This window comes from Lycorma delicatula, chromosome 9, assembly GCF_047948215.1.
Source record: "Lycorma delicatula isolate Av1 chromosome 9, ASM4794821v1, whole genome shotgun sequence".
In the NCBI taxonomy this organism is placed as follows: domain Eukaryota; kingdom Metazoa; phylum Arthropoda; class Insecta; order Hemiptera; family Fulgoridae; genus Lycorma; species Lycorma delicatula.
The window spans coordinates 84,992,266-85,009,970 of NC_134463.1; the positions used below are offsets into that span (position 1 = coordinate 84,992,266).

Consider the following 17,705-nt stretch of genomic DNA (forward strand, 5'->3'; position numbering starts at 1 on the left):
ATATGCATCCAACTGCATTTTTGGAAGCCTAATTTTGACAGACTGTAACACATTCTCTGAAAATAACTTCTTAATAAACTTCCTAAAGTAGTACTTGGGACTTTAGTTCCAATTTAGTGCTTATATATATAAATTTTTACCTTAAATTTCATTTAAATTGTCCAATAAAGAAACCATGAGATAAGAGATTATTTGTTCTCTCAGTAAATAAAGCACAAAAACTGCTGGAAGAATAAAAACAATTTTAAAAACAAAAACAAAATTTTGTTCACGAATTTTGTAGTGTATGAAAAATGCCTAGCCTAACTGGACTTTGAACTCACAATCTTCTATTGGAAGGTTGAGTTGGTACCATACCACCATTGATATTAACAATCTGAAACCCAAATGTAAAATTTGAGTCACAGTTAAAGGGAAATCCAGTTAGTAATCAAGAAAAAGAAGCAGAAATCTATCTGGTTTCTAAAAGTTCCACCAGTTTCTAAGTTATTAAGGTGAGTCTCACACAAAGGCAAATGACAATATGCAACTAACAATAAGCAACTTGTGATACGCTTTGGCATTCTCTTACACTGAACTAATGAATATCAAAGTGTTATGACACGTTATGTAAATCTGATTATATGAAAAATTGTATTATATTAATTAAAAAATACACATCCGCTACATAACTGTCAGAAAGTATGACACAATAATGAAAACTGTCGTGTTATCATTTGCTTCAAGTAATAAAAATTGCTTTTCACTCTTCTCATCACTGGTGACATTTTGACAACTGTTGAGAACCTTTTGATAGAAGTGATATTACATTGATTTTGTGTAAGATTCAGACCTATTCTAATACAAAAAAAGTCAAAACAAGCATTGCCTACTAGTGTTAGTTGTTAGATGCATGCTGCCTACTACTCCATGAGGGCCATCTAAGTGCTGCTAATCTTGAAATTAAAGAAAATTTGAGTATAACAAATTTTTCCTATGAAAAGACTACAATTAAACATTTTTATAAACTAAAACTACACATCATAACCTACCTCTCTTTTTAATTGTCAACAACATGATGCGCTTGTCATAGCAATTCATGAGCTTTAATTAAAATAAAATACCTTTATCATATTCCTTTACACCAGTTTATTAAATCCCTTGTAAGGTACCAATCATACACGCAGCCTAAACCTTGGTGAAGAATTTTATAAAGAAACAAATTCAAGATTGTGAGTTGCTTGACAATTGCTTTTTCTATTACCTGTTGGTGATGTTCAATATTTACTCTGAATGCTCTTCAATGTATTTACATATTCTATACTCCAAAACCTTACTCAACAATTAAACTTCTTTCATGCATAGCATACAAAATGCACACAGGAATCATTTGCTAATGAATTTCAGTCTGTACAAATGGGTTCAAAGAATAAAAAACTCAAATTTCACAGTCTGTGTAACAAATATTAACTATCAATTATTTTAAAACTTTACAACTCACATGTAAATGACCATAGAGGTAAAAAATTCTTGCAAGAAACAGAAAATTCAAATTAATGAATCGTTATTACTGTCAAAGATAATATTTTTTTTTTAGCAAACTTCAACCTGTATATCATTCTCCATCATGAGAACTGATAAATTGAAATATATATTAGTTGCTAGATTGCTGTTTTAGATAAATTTACAAATCTGATACACTCCACTCTTCTTACAACAATCGTTACTTCTCATAATAAACATTTTTTTTTTTTTTGTATTATATCCTCCATATAATATTGTCATCTCCATGGCAAAATGGTAGCATCTTAGAAATTCATTCAAAAAGTTCAGAATCTCAATCAAAATTAGGTTTGGAGTCTTAAAAAGTACACAAATATTAAATTTCAAACTTCCACGCACAAGTCTTGAGCTATGTGGTGATTTAATTACCAAACAAAAGAAAAAAAAAATTAATTGTATAATAGCATTCTAAAATGCATATGAAGTAAGGATAAATAAATAAATAAAATAAATGAAGATAAATAAATAATAAAACCTAAATCTACATTCAATCAATTAGATCCTGTAAATTTTAACTTTACTAGATGTAATTTCACTGCTTGCAATTAATAATATATTAATGGGCTATGACTAACGCCTTAGTCAATGACAATTAAAATATGTTATTATTGCATCCAGTTTGTTTAAGAGTATAGCCAAATTAATTCTATGAAAAAAGAAGAGAAAAAAATGAGTTATAAGTTGAATGACAAAAATCAACCTTACCTAAAAATTCTCAATAACAAACACTAATGGTCAGTTAAAAATTATTAAAAAAGTGAAAATCCACCTTACCAGCAAATTAAATGTGTTTCTCTAGATCTTTCAGTCCTTAGACCATCGTCAGAGAACAAAATAATACTATAAAATAAAGTCAAAAAACTAAAATGGTTAAGCAGTCATAACTGTTTGCTGTTATCAGCAAACAGTTATGACTGTTTGAAATTATGATCAGCAAACACTTTATAACTATTTGCAGTATATTGGATTGATTGAAATGTAAATTGTAATCTGGTGGAATAAAATGAAATTAACGGGAACCATTTATCATGTTGTAAGAATATTTTATTTATTTAAATTATATCTTTATTTTTTTTCTATATTCAGAGTATGATTAAGCAATTTATCATCTTTAAAATATTTTTGCTCATTAATTAGCCTTTTATGATTACTGTAAACGTGATATTTTTCTAAATTAGATGTATTATAATAATTATAAAAAGTCTAAAATTTTCATGTGTTTGGATGATTGAAGTATTTAACATATGTTTAACAGTTAGAATTTTCTGGTTTATCGTTTTTAATACTATCCATGTCTTGCTTTTGTACGTATAGAGAATTTACGATTGGTCATACATTATATATATATATATACTCCTTGTTTATAAAAATTAGCATCATTATTATATGATATCTTATAATTATTATTAGTAATATATTTAGTTAATTTATTATTTGTAGTATATGCAGGTGTTGTTACTAAATGGGAGTGTATTTATTTTTTATATATATATTTTTTTTCATTTTTTATTTGTTGTTAATTTTATATTGTTAGTCATATTAATTTTATTATTTATTATATTGTATAATTTATTTACAGTATTAACCATTAGTAATAGCAATATTTTTAATTAAAAATTGTTTCATCTTCAGTTCTTTCATTTACATATGAACATTTATTATTAAAACAAGCTGTAGTATATTTTTTCTAAACTTAATTATTTCAAGTACATCATGAAGTTTTTGTATGCTACCTAGCACTATCAAGTACTGCTACCTAGCAGCACGATCTGTAAACTCACCTTTTTGAGGAAAAAATGACATTCGAGTCCCATGGTTCATCAAATGGAAAAAAAGATGTTGTCTAACAAAATTTGAGGTATTTTTTAAAAGTATTCTTTATTACAAATCTAATTGAACTGAAATATAATATTTCATGCTTATTTTTTTTTTTTTTTCCCATTTTCATTTCACTTTTAAGTTAGGTCATGTTAGAACTATAAACATAGTTCACAGACTTCGCCGTGTCATCCAGTTCTGTGGACTCTTATGGGTGAAGTTCTAATGAACTTCTTTATAAATAAAACGTTAAAAAACAATAAAGATTTAAATATACAGTATATAAACTAATTAATTGATATGATTTAATTATGTTGTGATTGCAGTTTTTTTTATTTTTAATAACCAAAGTTATAAACAACCTTTTCATTTAGCGATGAGTGAACTGTTATTGACAATAATGGCAGAAATATATCTACAATTTTTAGAAGATACTTATATTAAAAAAATCCTAACCCAACATGATATGTTATACGAACGTTATGTTGATGACACCATATCATATATAATGAAAATAATCAAAATGAATCAGGTAAAATATTAACATGATTGCTACAGAATTATTTTAATCACATTTCACAGTGTGCTATCCTGGTCCCTGGAATCTACCTTGCATTTAGTTTGGCTGGGGTTGACAGAAGTTCTCCTCAGTGCAGTTGCTTTTTTTCTTTAATGTGATTCTTTTCAATTATTCTATAAAATGTTACAGCAAAAAATAAGTGATTTTATGGGTTTTTTGTAAATATTTACCTTCCAGTGGTCAGCGATACAGAACGCATCAACTACTTAATTTAAGAATATCTGTTTGAATAATAACCAGTATCTGGTTAGGTCTAATGGTAAAAAATAATGCTTATGGTTCACATTAATAAATTGCACAATTGTTTATTTATCTAGGCGAGCTCACTGGGATCATCATTAAATGTCTAACTTTCAAGTCAAAAAAAAAGCTTGTCAAAACACACTGTTGTTATAACTCATGGCAAATTCCTAAAAGTGTAATAACATTATATAATTTAATTATGCTATTGTAACATTTGTTAATTATCATTTAATATTTTCACTCTAAAAAATTTTTACTGGTGGATTTTCACTTTTGTTTAATTTTTAATTTATTAATACATCAGCGGTAACCATGTTTGAGAAATTGACTAATGGTTAGGTTAACTTCTTCCACAGCAAGACAAAACAAACATTTATTTTAATAAACATTTCAGATTATTTATCTTCCTTTAACAAAATAATTAAAAAAAATACTTACAAGTACACACCATGTTTACTTTGTTCTGAAAATTCTTTAAAGCTACTGGACATCATCCTTTCTACAGGATTTGTAGCTTCATTTGTTCTTAACAAGTTTTTCAGAATTGTAGCATATGTCATCTTGAACTGAGATTCTAATTTTGATGGTTTATCTGTTAAAATGAAAAATTTTACTTTTTTTTAATGTAATGGTGGGTAATGATTTAACATTAATGCTAGTAGTGAAACGTACATAAAATTTAGATATAATATTCATTCTTCTTAATTGACTGTGAATATAAACAAATAATAAATGAAACTGCAAACTGTATAATAAAGCAGATCTCCCATCAATTGAAAGATTTTTTTGATCTTTAGACCATCTTCAGTTTCAATTTCCAATTAAAATTTATATTAAAAGTTAATTCAATTATTGTTGCACTAATAATACCAAATATAATAACAATTGCTTTATTATATATTATCATTAAGTCTTGTTGCGTGAAAAAATACACTGAGTTCTAGGATACTGTTTTTGGCAATTTCTTTCATTAAAATATAAAATGCAAACATGGAAACAGCATAGATAATCCTCTCCCTGGGAAAGGAATGCATAATCCCTTTTGTGAATGTTTACATTTTTTTCAGCAATTCAGTGCTGAATATAATATAGGATTTATAAAATACACTCACTACTATATAAGCATAGTATTAATGAGAACTTGATTTATGAGTTTTTGTCTTAAATTTCAAATATTTAAGTGAATGTATTTTGTCTACCGCAAGCTACATATAGAGACGAACACCTCCTTAACTTTATGTACATCATTACAAACATTTGTTGTTCTTTGAAAAATCTCTGGGATGCTTTTCTGGGTACTTTAACACTAATAGTGAATTTTCCTTGTTTATTTTTAGTAAATAAATTTGAAATATCACACTATAAATTCATCTTCAAATTTGAGAAATACCGAAAACCTACATATTCTCCAGTCAAGTGCTAAATCAGGTGAATATAAAGGATTAGGAACAATTACTGTCTCATTCAGGTTTTACAAAACTAATGTATTATAGGTACTGTAAATGCAGGCATATTGTCAGGATAGGGGTACTCACCAGTTTACTTTAAGCATACTTTTCTTACCAGATAGCTTATCAAAAAAATTCCATTAATAAGAAAAGGTTTCCAGTTCAATGGCTTAAAATGTGGAAAAGAAATGCATAATAAAATACCTTTCTGTAAGCATCATGTGATATTGTCTTAACTATACTCATTTGTGATTACTAATAAACATGAGACGAGTATAGTTACTTGTGACAATGGATGTCACTTTGACATCCATTGTGATGGCTCGAGTTTTTATTAAAGCTTAAAGTCTCATTCTCAAATGCAACTTTAACATATTTAACATCCCCATAAAGGAATTTCTTCCTGTTGGGAGATTAGGGCATTTTTATCCAAACAGGAGCAGCACATTATTAATCAGCGATTCTCTGTAGATCAGCTTAAATATACTGTTCTTTTAGAAGAACAACCAGTTGATACACGGTTCCAAAAGTTATGATGAAGTGTCCAACTTTACTATTAACTGTTTAGCTGAAGCCCCACAGAAGCTCATTCCATTCCCTAATATAATCCCAAACAATACTTTGATGACATTAGGAACCCTAGTTTTAGCACTATAACAACTTATTAGCCAGTTCATGTAGTTAATCAGCAAAATATAATCATGCTAAAACCATAGTTAAAACCAAGAGATATGCCAAGCAGAGGTAAGGAAAATAGATAACTTCTTGCAATAAATAAAACAAATGTATGATAACTAGAACTCTTCATTAAAAACAAATTCCCACCAAGCAGATATTAAATCATTTTTTTTTCTTTTAGTGTTGTTTTTGTGACTTAGAAAAGTGTTTATGAAAAAGTTTAATCATAAGTATAAAAACCCAGAAGTTACGATTAAAACTGGGACTTTAACTAATCAAAGATGATAACCGATTTACCAACATAGATTTTCCACTAGAAATCAGCAACAATAAAATTTAAAAACACAGAATTATAGTTATAAAAATTTTATATTAAGAAAAGTATATACTCTTTTTTCATACAGTCAACTCCCAACTATCCAAGCAGTTTAACTGCGATGCCTTTCAGAAAAAAAATAAAGTTTTAAAAACTTATAAAGAAGATAAAAATTTAAAGTTTTTTCATTGTTCTGTGATAGGTTTTATTCCATTAATTCATTTGCTGCTTGAATGTGTGCTTGTTTTGAATATGAAAATTCTGTATTAGTTTCACTGTGGATATGATAAGACTCACTGGATATATAAGTTCATTGTGCGCTATTATTATGCTACGCAAACTATTAAGTTCAATTAAAAGAATGCGTTTTCAAACACTAAAACAATTTTACATTAAATCGTTTTATTTTTTTTTTAAATCTGAAAGAGCAAAACGCACAATTTATTATTATTATTATTTTTTTTTTAATATCTTATTACTCTCATTAGCTATTCTAGTTTTAATAAGCATTTGTTAATGTATTATGTAGTACACACACTACTGTGTGTACAATCTCTTTGCGCACACAGTATTAGTGATAGTGAAAATTTGTTACATGTTAATATGTACTTTGAATAAACTTCTGGATATTACTTTTACCATATATATAACAGTGTAATGTAGTGTACTGTATTTTATTACATTATCTACCATTATACCTAAATATAATACTGCATGTAAATGCTGTACAGCTGCACACTGAAGACTGTACAGTTGGCAGAATTAGATCATTTTCACACATATTATTTAACTAAATATTATTTTTGGATTATCTGCAATCCTCTTCCTGATTACAATTGTGGATAATTGGGAGATGACTAATTAAAAAACAAAGCTGCTTACTAAACATCATATTCCTTAGATCTCTTTCAGGAGGTACCCTATTTTTACACATAATGGCTACAGTGCCAGTTTTATCAATCCCACGACGTCCAGCACGACCTGCCATTTGGATGAACTCTGCAGGCAGCAAATTCCGCCAATCATTACCATCATACTTTCTTATAGATTCAAACACAACAGTCTTCGTGGGCATGTTTACCCCCATTGCAAATGTTTCAGTGGCAAGAAGTAGCTAAGAAAAAAAAAAACAAGAAAAGGACTGATAATAATACATCCCAAACAAAGAATAAATACTTATAATCACATTATATGATTTTGTAATGATAAATATCAAAATGTATGCACAAAAATTTAGTTCCCTTTGGAGTACATCAAATTTTTATATACGTACACTGCCAATAAAATAAATTTTTGACTTTCAAGCAGACATTTGTACAATATTTCATTCTTCAGAAAATTGATTTGTTATAAAACAGACTAAAGAACTTTAGAACCTAAAGTACAAAACAAATGACTGGCCAACAAGATCAAAATTATGCTGCTCAGAAGGTCAAAATAATTTTTTCTGCCAATAATCCCTTCTTTGCAGCTGCAAACTTCATGAGATATATTCTCTTTATAAGAAATTTTATGTTTTTTATAATTAACATTGGGTAAATCTTCAGTTTGAATGGAAATGAATAATTAAAAATTATTAGAGGCCATTTTCTTTTTGTTTTTCTAAATTCATACTAAGTTATAACACCATTATTTAGTATTTAGTTCAACTAAATACTTATGAAAAGCCTTGTAGGCTTGTAATAGCCTTGTGAAAAGTTAGGCTGGCATTCCTAAACAGTGCCATTAACTTAAAACCAACAACTGAAAAATACCAGAAACGTGGACAACTAAATAAAAGTGACACCTTTATTTGGATGCCAATAGTATTTTTCAACAAACTCAACAGCCGTAAGTACTTTACTATGATGATGCTAACCACTTAATCTCATTCATTAATGGCTTCATTGTCAGTTACCTTTGAAAGAATAAACAAGTTTCATGATTATCTGAAATAGCACACTAATAAGTTATCATTTAATTTTGTTTACTGCCAATTAAGAAAGATACTTCAAATTTTACATCAATGTACACAAATGTTTTACAGTAGAATTACATTACATCATCACAACTAGCACTGGAGTAAAGTTCTTAAGAGAAGGTAAATCCACTCCAGATCATCCAAAAATAGTTGCACATAAAATTTATTCATTATTTATTTTTCTAGTCAGGGTCTTATCACAATTAGAAAATTGAAAACAGGAGTTATTTATTTTTAATAAAAATCATTTTATGAGCAGCAATTTTCTGTAGGGCATTGGATAATTTTGCATTTTTAAAACTTGTAGAAACACTAATATTAAACTTTAAAGACATAAATTTCAAAGAAAAACCACATTAATCTGTATGAACTATATTTTATGTTTACAGATTAATTCTGGCCTATACTGAAGGATGTAACTAAAAAAAAAACTAATTCAAAATCTAAGCTACAAGGCTCGACTGATAAATTTTGTACACTAGCGTGCTACACAGAGACAAAAGTTACTATCGAGTTGATAAGGCAGCACCCAAAAATCCCCTCTACAAACCTGATAATATGTTGAAATCCGTTTACCAGTTTGTTTTCAGTAGCAGTTAAAATGGAATCGAGCATGGCTAATATGTCAACACAGTTAAAATAGTGTGCAGTGATCAAATTTTTAACAGCTGAAAATGTGAATCCTACGAAAAATTTTCATCGTTTATAAGCGGTTTACGGTAGTGAAACTGTCGACAGGAGTACTGTGAATAGCTGGGTGTTGCTATTTTGTGAATGTGAAGCTGGTAAAGCGATAATTGAGAAGACACCTCGCAGTGGACGACCAGTTTCTGTACTGACGAGAAACATTGAAAGGCGGTGGACAATTTGTTTCAAAGTGACTGGCGAATCACCCAGCAACACATTGCTATTCAGTTAGGCATATCTAAAGAACGAATAGGGGCCCTATTGTTGAGCAATTGGGTTACCGTAAAATCTGTGCATGATGGGTATTGCACAAACTTTCATGGCTCTCCGCTAGCTGGAGTTTGAGCCTATTCTGTATCTGCCATACTCACCGGATTTGGCTCCGTGCAACTTCCACTTCTCCCTCATCTCAAGAAGGATCTCCAAGGCAATCATTACACCACTGATGATGAGGTGAAGTAAGCTACGGCTACTTTGATCCAAGGAAGACTGCCATAATTTTTCAGTGATGGAATGCAAAAACTTGTCACACATTGGAAAAAGTGTACAGTGCAAATGGGGATTATATTGCAAAATAAATACCGCATTTTATAGCTAAGGTATTGTACTTTTATTAATTTTTTATGTTATTTCAATATCTCTTTTTATTCTCATGCTAAGCATATATGTGCAAAGTTTATCCCAACTTTGAACTAAATATTTTTAGGATCATGTATTCACCTTCAATTATTTTTTTTTTTTTTTGGTTATAGATCTTTTATAAAAATACTTCCTGAAAACGTTTGGGATAAGGGATAATCCTTACTTTTTGGAAGCCTTTAAAACACTGTAACTTGCATGAAATTAGGTATATTCAAAAAGAAATACACTGCCAAAAGTTGTACCCTGTTTTGAAATGCACTATTTTAATAGAATTGGCTCAAGCACTTGTACTAAGTGGCAGTGAAACAAAAACCTTTTTTAAACAGAAGTAAACCCTTGTTTCTCTTTTAAGTTATAAATTTGGTAAATAGTATAAAAAAAAGTTATTTGCAACTTTTAATTTTGTATCAGGTGATTTGAAATGGTTTGACCCAGGAATGTTACTCAAAATTTAATAAATATAATAAGTACTATGAAAAAATTAATTTCACACATTTAACAAATTATTAAATAATCTTACTTTAACTTGGCCCTGTTGAAATAACATTTCAACAATTTCTTTCAAAATTGGTAGAATCCCACTGTGGTGTATACCAATTCCTTTTGATAACAGCTTGCCCATATTAGACACCTGTTGAAATATAAAAAAAAACTGTATATAAAATGATAAATAACAATAATAATAATAATAGGTAAAATATAAACAGTTATTTACTACTTAAAAATATATATTACATGATTTACCACTCATTTTCCATAAGATGGCATATCAATTCTAAGTAGTGTCTAAATTTGAAGTCTTGTTTTATTTTTATGCGCAACTTGTATTTTATGAACTTCAATGAATTTTTGAAAGTTATTTTTCAAACTGATAAACCCAGTGATGAATGGGGGGTTTACCATTCAAAATGATATGCTTTATCAGAGACTGGACAGATTGATAAAGACAAATAATTAGGAAAGGCGTTTAAAAACTAATCTCGTGTAAATTATAATTTTTTTAAACAGGTGATATAACTATAACACTGTTGATATAACTAAAGAAATTTAACATTTTGGATGAAATTATGTATTACTATGAACCTTCCTAATTATCAGATAAGACATGTTTTTAAAAACATAAAATTAAAAAAACACAAAAAAAGTCATTTTTTGCTGTCATAGATTTCTAATAGTATGATTATGAAAGAAGGGTATTGAACTACCTCATCAGACTTCACTTGAGTGTCACATTACCATTCTTCATTTCCAAGAATGTGCTGAATGATTCTTTGCCATAAGATAGGTGTCGCTGATTCTTTACTTCCATAATTAAAGTCTTGTTACATATTAAATTCATACCTGAGGACAATAGGATTGATGTCAAAAGAATATATTGTGAAACATAGGAGGAGCTCAGAAACGTGATTGAAAATTGATGGCCAGGGTTATTGACAAAAGGAGTTGTTCTTATTGACAATGCTACAATGCATGCAATTAGGTTGTTTTGAAGGTTCCTTTTAAACAATTTAAAAGGAAGGTAGTAGGAATGCTAAAAGTATTCAGTTTCAGTCTACATCTGGAATTTTGCAACATCAGATGTTTGGCTCCATGAGAAAGCCTTTCAAAACTGCACTTTGATGGTGTCAAAAATATAAATAAGAATTATTATTAAAAAAAGTGATGCTATGCTATGATAAGCAATTAAAAAAAATATAATTATACAGAAAAGTAGTTCCTGAATTTTACTTCCAAGAATAAAAAAGTCTGAAATCTTCAATAATTACTCTTTTCTTTTTACACTACTGCAAGTTACTTTTTTAATTCTCATATTAAAACATAAGCAAGGTGTAATTTTCAAAAGCAATATAAGAAATTAAACACAACACAATCTTGGAAACTTTGTATAAAAACTTTGTATCTTGAAAAACAAGTATAAAAAGTTCTTGAGAATGATTATTAATGTACAGTATTGCTGTTAAAAACACATGATTTACATTCTCTTACATTTTATTCTAACATTTCTAGAACATTTTATTCTACATGATCCAACTGATACTGCTTAATGTCAACCATATAAAGTTTCATGTTGATCAACTGCACTTAATGAGTTACATAAAAAATGTTATATTTACAAGTTTAGAGTTAAACTTTTATTTCAACAAATATAACTTTAAATGATAACCGAATAATTTACAGTGACATGATAAACAGGTATAAAATTTAAATTTATTTTTTTTAATTGAAGGAATCAATCAATAATCAGAACTGTAATCAAACATTTGGTATTGTATAAACATGATTATTAAATTAAAATTAGTTCTTTTGTTATATAAAATTAAATATTATTCAAGAAATAGTAAAAATGTATTTTTACAGAAACAATTTATTAAATATTTATTGTTTGTATACTACTTTTTTCACAAAACTGAAAAAGATCTTATAGTGGATCAATGGATCTATAGACTACAAATAATTTTGTAAGGATCCACAAAAGATAATCTCATAGGTACTCCTAACCCACACAATAAATATTACATTAAGCTCAACAAAAACTAAGATACCTGAGGTAATCCCTGATCTTCTGCTTTCAAGTGAATAATACTTTTTTTAAAAAAATTTGTAATACTCGCAGATTCAGTATGACTGACCAGATTGATACAATCTACTAGCATGTGAGCAGTATAATCACATCGACCACGAGATAAAACAAATGTAACAACTGGCAATTTATCTTTTTTCTTTAAATAATTTACAAATGATATCCACAATTTTCTCTCTTGAGCTTGAGTATTAATACCACCATCATTACTGGTTCCTCCTCTTCCTTTACCACCACCTCTTCCTCCCCTTCCCCCACGACCACCAGTGGGTTTCTCCAGACATAATCTGGACATCTCTGCTTTGTGATACCTTAGTAAGAAACAGTTTGCTTTAATTTTAATTTTATCAAAATACAATATTAATACAAAATACAAGAATTTTTTTATTCTTATAACAATTGTTAATAAAAGTACAAAAAATGTTTAAAATAAGCAAGTTGAAAATATTCAATACTGTAACAGATGTTTACGGATAAGATTATTGGGCAGGAAAACAGAAAAGGTAAACATTTTTAAATCATTAGCTCACTCATGAGATATACCCAAAATACCTGCCGGTAGCCAATTTTAATTATTACTGTGGGACATAAGAACTCGCAACCCAGTTTTATTCACCATATTTCAAAGTATATAAGTTTCAAACTTTTATTATACAGAATAAGAATTAAGGGATTAATATGCCTTTATGTATATGCCTATATGTATTATTCCATGTCAATTTTTTTTTTTAATTGAGAAAATATATATGCACAACCTCAGCATGAGCAATACACAATGCTAAACAATTAGGTGTTTAAATTTTATTCTGCAGTAAAGACTAAAAGTAAAATTCAGCAATCCACCACAGTACAGAATCTAGTAATATTTCTTACCTTATTATTACTTCTTCATTTGTTGTACATCAAAAGCACTTTGAGGATTTTCCCTTATCATCAGTTAATCAAAAAATTAAAAACTTTAAAATTACACATTATGAAATTTATCACATATATAGTGTAAAATATGCAGTCAAAAATTAAATATTAAACATTCTTAATAACATAAAATTTTTTTAAAAATTTCCTGTACAGCCAGTGGCCAGCCTCTACATACAGAACTTTACTAATATTTTATGAATTTTACTTAATATTTACAAAAGTGCAGCTATCTATAGCAGCTTTGATAAGAAAATCATTATCAAACTCTGCAGATTAATCAAGCTGATTTTTTGTCTATATTTGTATATATAATATTTTTCTAAAATGTCTAAATATTTTATCATTATAATCATTTTCTTTTGCAATTTCAATTATTTTTAAATTTGTTTCTAAATCGGTAATGGAATGTTTGTTAACTATTAAATGTTCGGCAACATTAGAAAATCCTAACTTATTGTTTTTATAACGTCTAAAATGTTCAGCAAACCTTGCCCTAAATGATCTATTAGTTTTCCTAATACAATCTTTATTACAATCATTACATGTTATTTTATAGACACCACATAAATTACACTAATAAACAATTTTTGTTTCCTAACATGCGATACATGATTTTAATCTGTTTTCTGATGTTGAAAATGAATATGAACTCAGAATCTTTCTTTCGCCAACTATTTTTGAAAAATTTTTAAAAGTTTAATTAAAGGATTTTTTTTCATTTTTCAACATATAGTTAGCATTTTAAGCACTTACATTGTATTTTGTTAGCTCATTTTTTATTGTTTAACTTTATTAAAATAATTTGTAAGCTATAAACAATATTAGATAAAGAATTTAATCATATCATAGTCATATCTTATGACATCATATCTATCTAATACTGAAGATTTGAGCAAGATTAATCATATCTGTGCAGGTCAAAACATATAGCTGAAAACACAGCTGTGTTGTTTGTATTAAACACTGGATTTAGGAATGAATTTGTTCAGTCTCATTGCTGTCTTAAGTTAAGTGTCATAATGCCTCAAAATTGTGTAAATGATGTGGATGCCTTTTGTTATCTATGTGGTGAGTTTACCGTACAATCAAATAGAAAAAACATTGCACCTTTAATTAAAAAAGCATATCACTTGTACTTTCAGTATAAAATTAGTGATCAGGATTAGACATGGGCTCCTCATATAGTATGCACTAATTATTCTGTATAATGGATGGCTGAAAGGTACACGGAAGGCTTTGCCATCTGGTGTACATATGGTACCAAAGGATCATGTAACCGATTGTTACTTTTGTTTAACAAGTGTGTCTGGAATTTCTAAAAATCAAAACATACTGTAAAATACCCTTCATTGCAATCTGCAATGAGGCCTGTATCTCACAGTGAAATTATTTCAGTTCCTGAACCACCTGTGAATGTGTGTTTCAAAAAGCAGTGATGAATAATCAGGCAGTACTGAAGAAAACAATGATTCTGATTCACATCTTATATCACAAGGTGAATTAAATGACTTTGTTAGGGATTCAAAATTACCAAAAAATCAAGCTGAACTGTTAGGATCAAGACTGCAAGGTTGGAATTTTCCTTAAAATTTTGGGTTTTTGAAGCCGACAAAAAGAACTTTCTCAATACTTTATTGATTGATAAAAATAATTTGGTATTTGGTTTATTGTACAAATATTGATGAGTTTATGTACAATTAGGACAAGTTAATAAATCAGAGGACTGGCACCTTTTCATAGATTCATCCAAGTATAGTTTAAAAGTGGTTCTACGACACAACAGTAACAAATATCCTTCGATAGCAATCGCTTATAGTAGAGACATATGATGTGATGAAAGATGTTCTTGAAAAAATAATTATAAAAAACATAGCTGGAACATAAGTGCTGATTTGAAAGTTATAGCTATTTTGTTAGACATGCAGTTAGGCTATACTAAGTATATGTGTTTTTTTTGAGAATGGGACAGCCAAGCTTGGGATAAACATTATGTTGTAAGAATGGAAGAAATGAGACAATTAACTCCAAATAGGAAAAATATTATTCATGAGCCCTTAGTTGAACCCAAAAAATAATTTTACCCCCTCTCTATATCAAGCTAGGACTAATGAAAAATTTTGTAAAAACAATGAAGAAGGATAGTCCCAGATTTTTGTACATCAGGCAGAATTTTTGCAAATGTTAAGTGATGGAAAAATTAAAGGAATATCTGTTGGTCCTCAAATAAGAGAGTTGGTCAAAGATAATGTATTTAACTCTGTGTTAAAAATGCAGAAAGTGAAACTTGGGCTTCATTTAAAGACGTTTACAAAAGTTTTCTCTGCAAACAAAAATCTGACAATTACCACGATATTGTAATCAACTTCTTACTTCATACAGAGATATGGGATGTAATATGTCTTTGAAAATACATTTCCTTCACTCACATCTGAACATTTTTCCAGACAACCTTGGAGACATAAGTGATGAACACAGTGAACATTTCCACCAAGACATTACGGTGATGGAAAGCTGCTATACAGGGAAATGGAATACTAACTTGCTAGCTGATTACTGTTGGACATTAATTCGGGATGCAAAATTATAATTTTACAGATTTTAACTATATTTTCCCTTAATTTCTTTTGATGCATAATTTATTGAAAACTAAGGGTGACAGAAAAATTGTATTTACAGATCTGTAATGTACGCAAAAAATGAATTTAAGAAATGGTATTATACTTAGAGAAACATTGAAAAGGTTTCTGCATGTCTTACTATATGGTTTTTGGCTTATATGCTGGTTTATATTTTTCATAATTATAAACATTAATCAAACTTTCAATAACATTATTAGTATACGAGGTGCGACAATAAAGTAATGAGACTGATGTGAAAAAAAATGTTGCTTACCGTTTTAGTCATGTTTAGTGTTGTCTCCTTCAAAGTAGTACCCCTCTGATTGCACACACTTATTCTAGCGCTTTTCCCATTGATGGTAACATTTCTGGAACTCATCTTCTGTAATATCCGCCAAGACCCTCATCACAGCTTTTTGGACATCTTGTGTTGTTTGAAAATGGTGTCCCTTGACCGCCATTTTGACTTTTGGAAATAGAAAAAAGTCGCACAGAGTGATATCTGGTGAATAAGGTGGCTGTGGTAGTACTGAAATTTGTTTTGAGGTAAAAATTGCTGTACTGACAGATGTATGGGATGGCGCATTATCGTGATGCAGAATCCAATTATCAGCAATGTTGGCACGGACACTAAGAACTCGTTTACGAAGTCTTTCTAAAATTTCTTTGTAGAAATATCGGTTAACTGTTTGTCCAGGAGGCACCCACTCTTTATGAACAATTCCCTTGGAATCGCAGAAGCACACAAGCATGCATGTCACTTTTGACTTTGACATGCAAGTTTTTTTTGGTCTGGGTGATCCCTTTGAGCACCATTGCGAACTTTGGCGTTTTGTCTCTGGATCGTATTGAAAAAACCAACCTTCATCACCAGTGATAACACAGCTCAACAAATCTGGATTGATTTCCGTTTGCTCTAACAGATCGGCTGCCACATTTCTCCGTGTTTCTCGCTGTTGTTGTGTGAGATTTTTGGAGACCATTTTTGCACAAATCTTTCTCGTACCAAGATCTTCAGTTAATATTAGATGAACCGTTTCTCGATCGATTGATGTTGAGTTCTTCTGCAATCATTTTCACGGATAATCTTCGATCAGATCGTACGATTTCATGCACCCTGGTCAAGTTGACATCTGTCCATGAGGTTGATGGTCGTCCACTGTGGTCTTCATCTTCAACATTCATTCTGCCTTCACAAAAAATTTTATGCCACCGAAAAACTTGAGCTCTTGACATAACCTCCTCTCCAAAAGCCATCTGAAGCTTACCGTAAGTTGTCGTCGCGTTTTCACCCGATTTAACACAAAAAGAAATGGCATACCGTTGCGCAATATTTTTCGGTTTCATTTCTGTGACAAGAGACACAAACATGTGTTCACTTATTACAGCACAACTCATGACTGAGCAGTTGCATCAATGTGCCGCTTGGACTAGAAGTAACTTATAGACCAGGTCAAAGATGGTGTGCCTACGCAAGCTGCAGGGTTGCTACACCTTGCAAAGAAAAATCAGTCTTAGTCTCATTACTTTATTGTCGCACCTCGTAAGAGTATTTTATATAGGTATTGTCACTGCCATGTTTATTATTTATAGGTTTAATGTTTTTGCATTACTAGATTTTAACCTTTATTTTTTTATAAATATTATCAATGAGATGTGCTATATCAATTTCTT

General features: G+C 29.5%; 1 protein-coding gene across 1 annotated transcript in view; it reads right to left on the reverse strand.

The window, feature by feature from the left end:
• Nucleotides 1-17,705, reverse strand: part of LOC142329732 (superkiller complex protein 2-like) — a 71,307-nt gene that overhangs the window by 22,695 nt on the left and 30,907 nt on the right. Inside the window, exons 8-11 of the mRNA XM_075374465.1 lie at nucleotides 12,458-12,806; nucleotides 10,435-10,545; nucleotides 7,508-7,739; nucleotides 4,622-4,775 (exon numbers count right to left, since the gene is read on the reverse strand). Of these exons, the coding sequence (XP_075230580.1) occupies nucleotides 4,622-4,775; nucleotides 7,508-7,739; nucleotides 10,435-10,545; nucleotides 12,458-12,806 (846 nt within the window). The remainder of the gene's footprint in view (nucleotides 1-4,621; nucleotides 4,776-7,507; nucleotides 7,740-10,434; nucleotides 10,546-12,457; nucleotides 12,807-17,705) is intronic.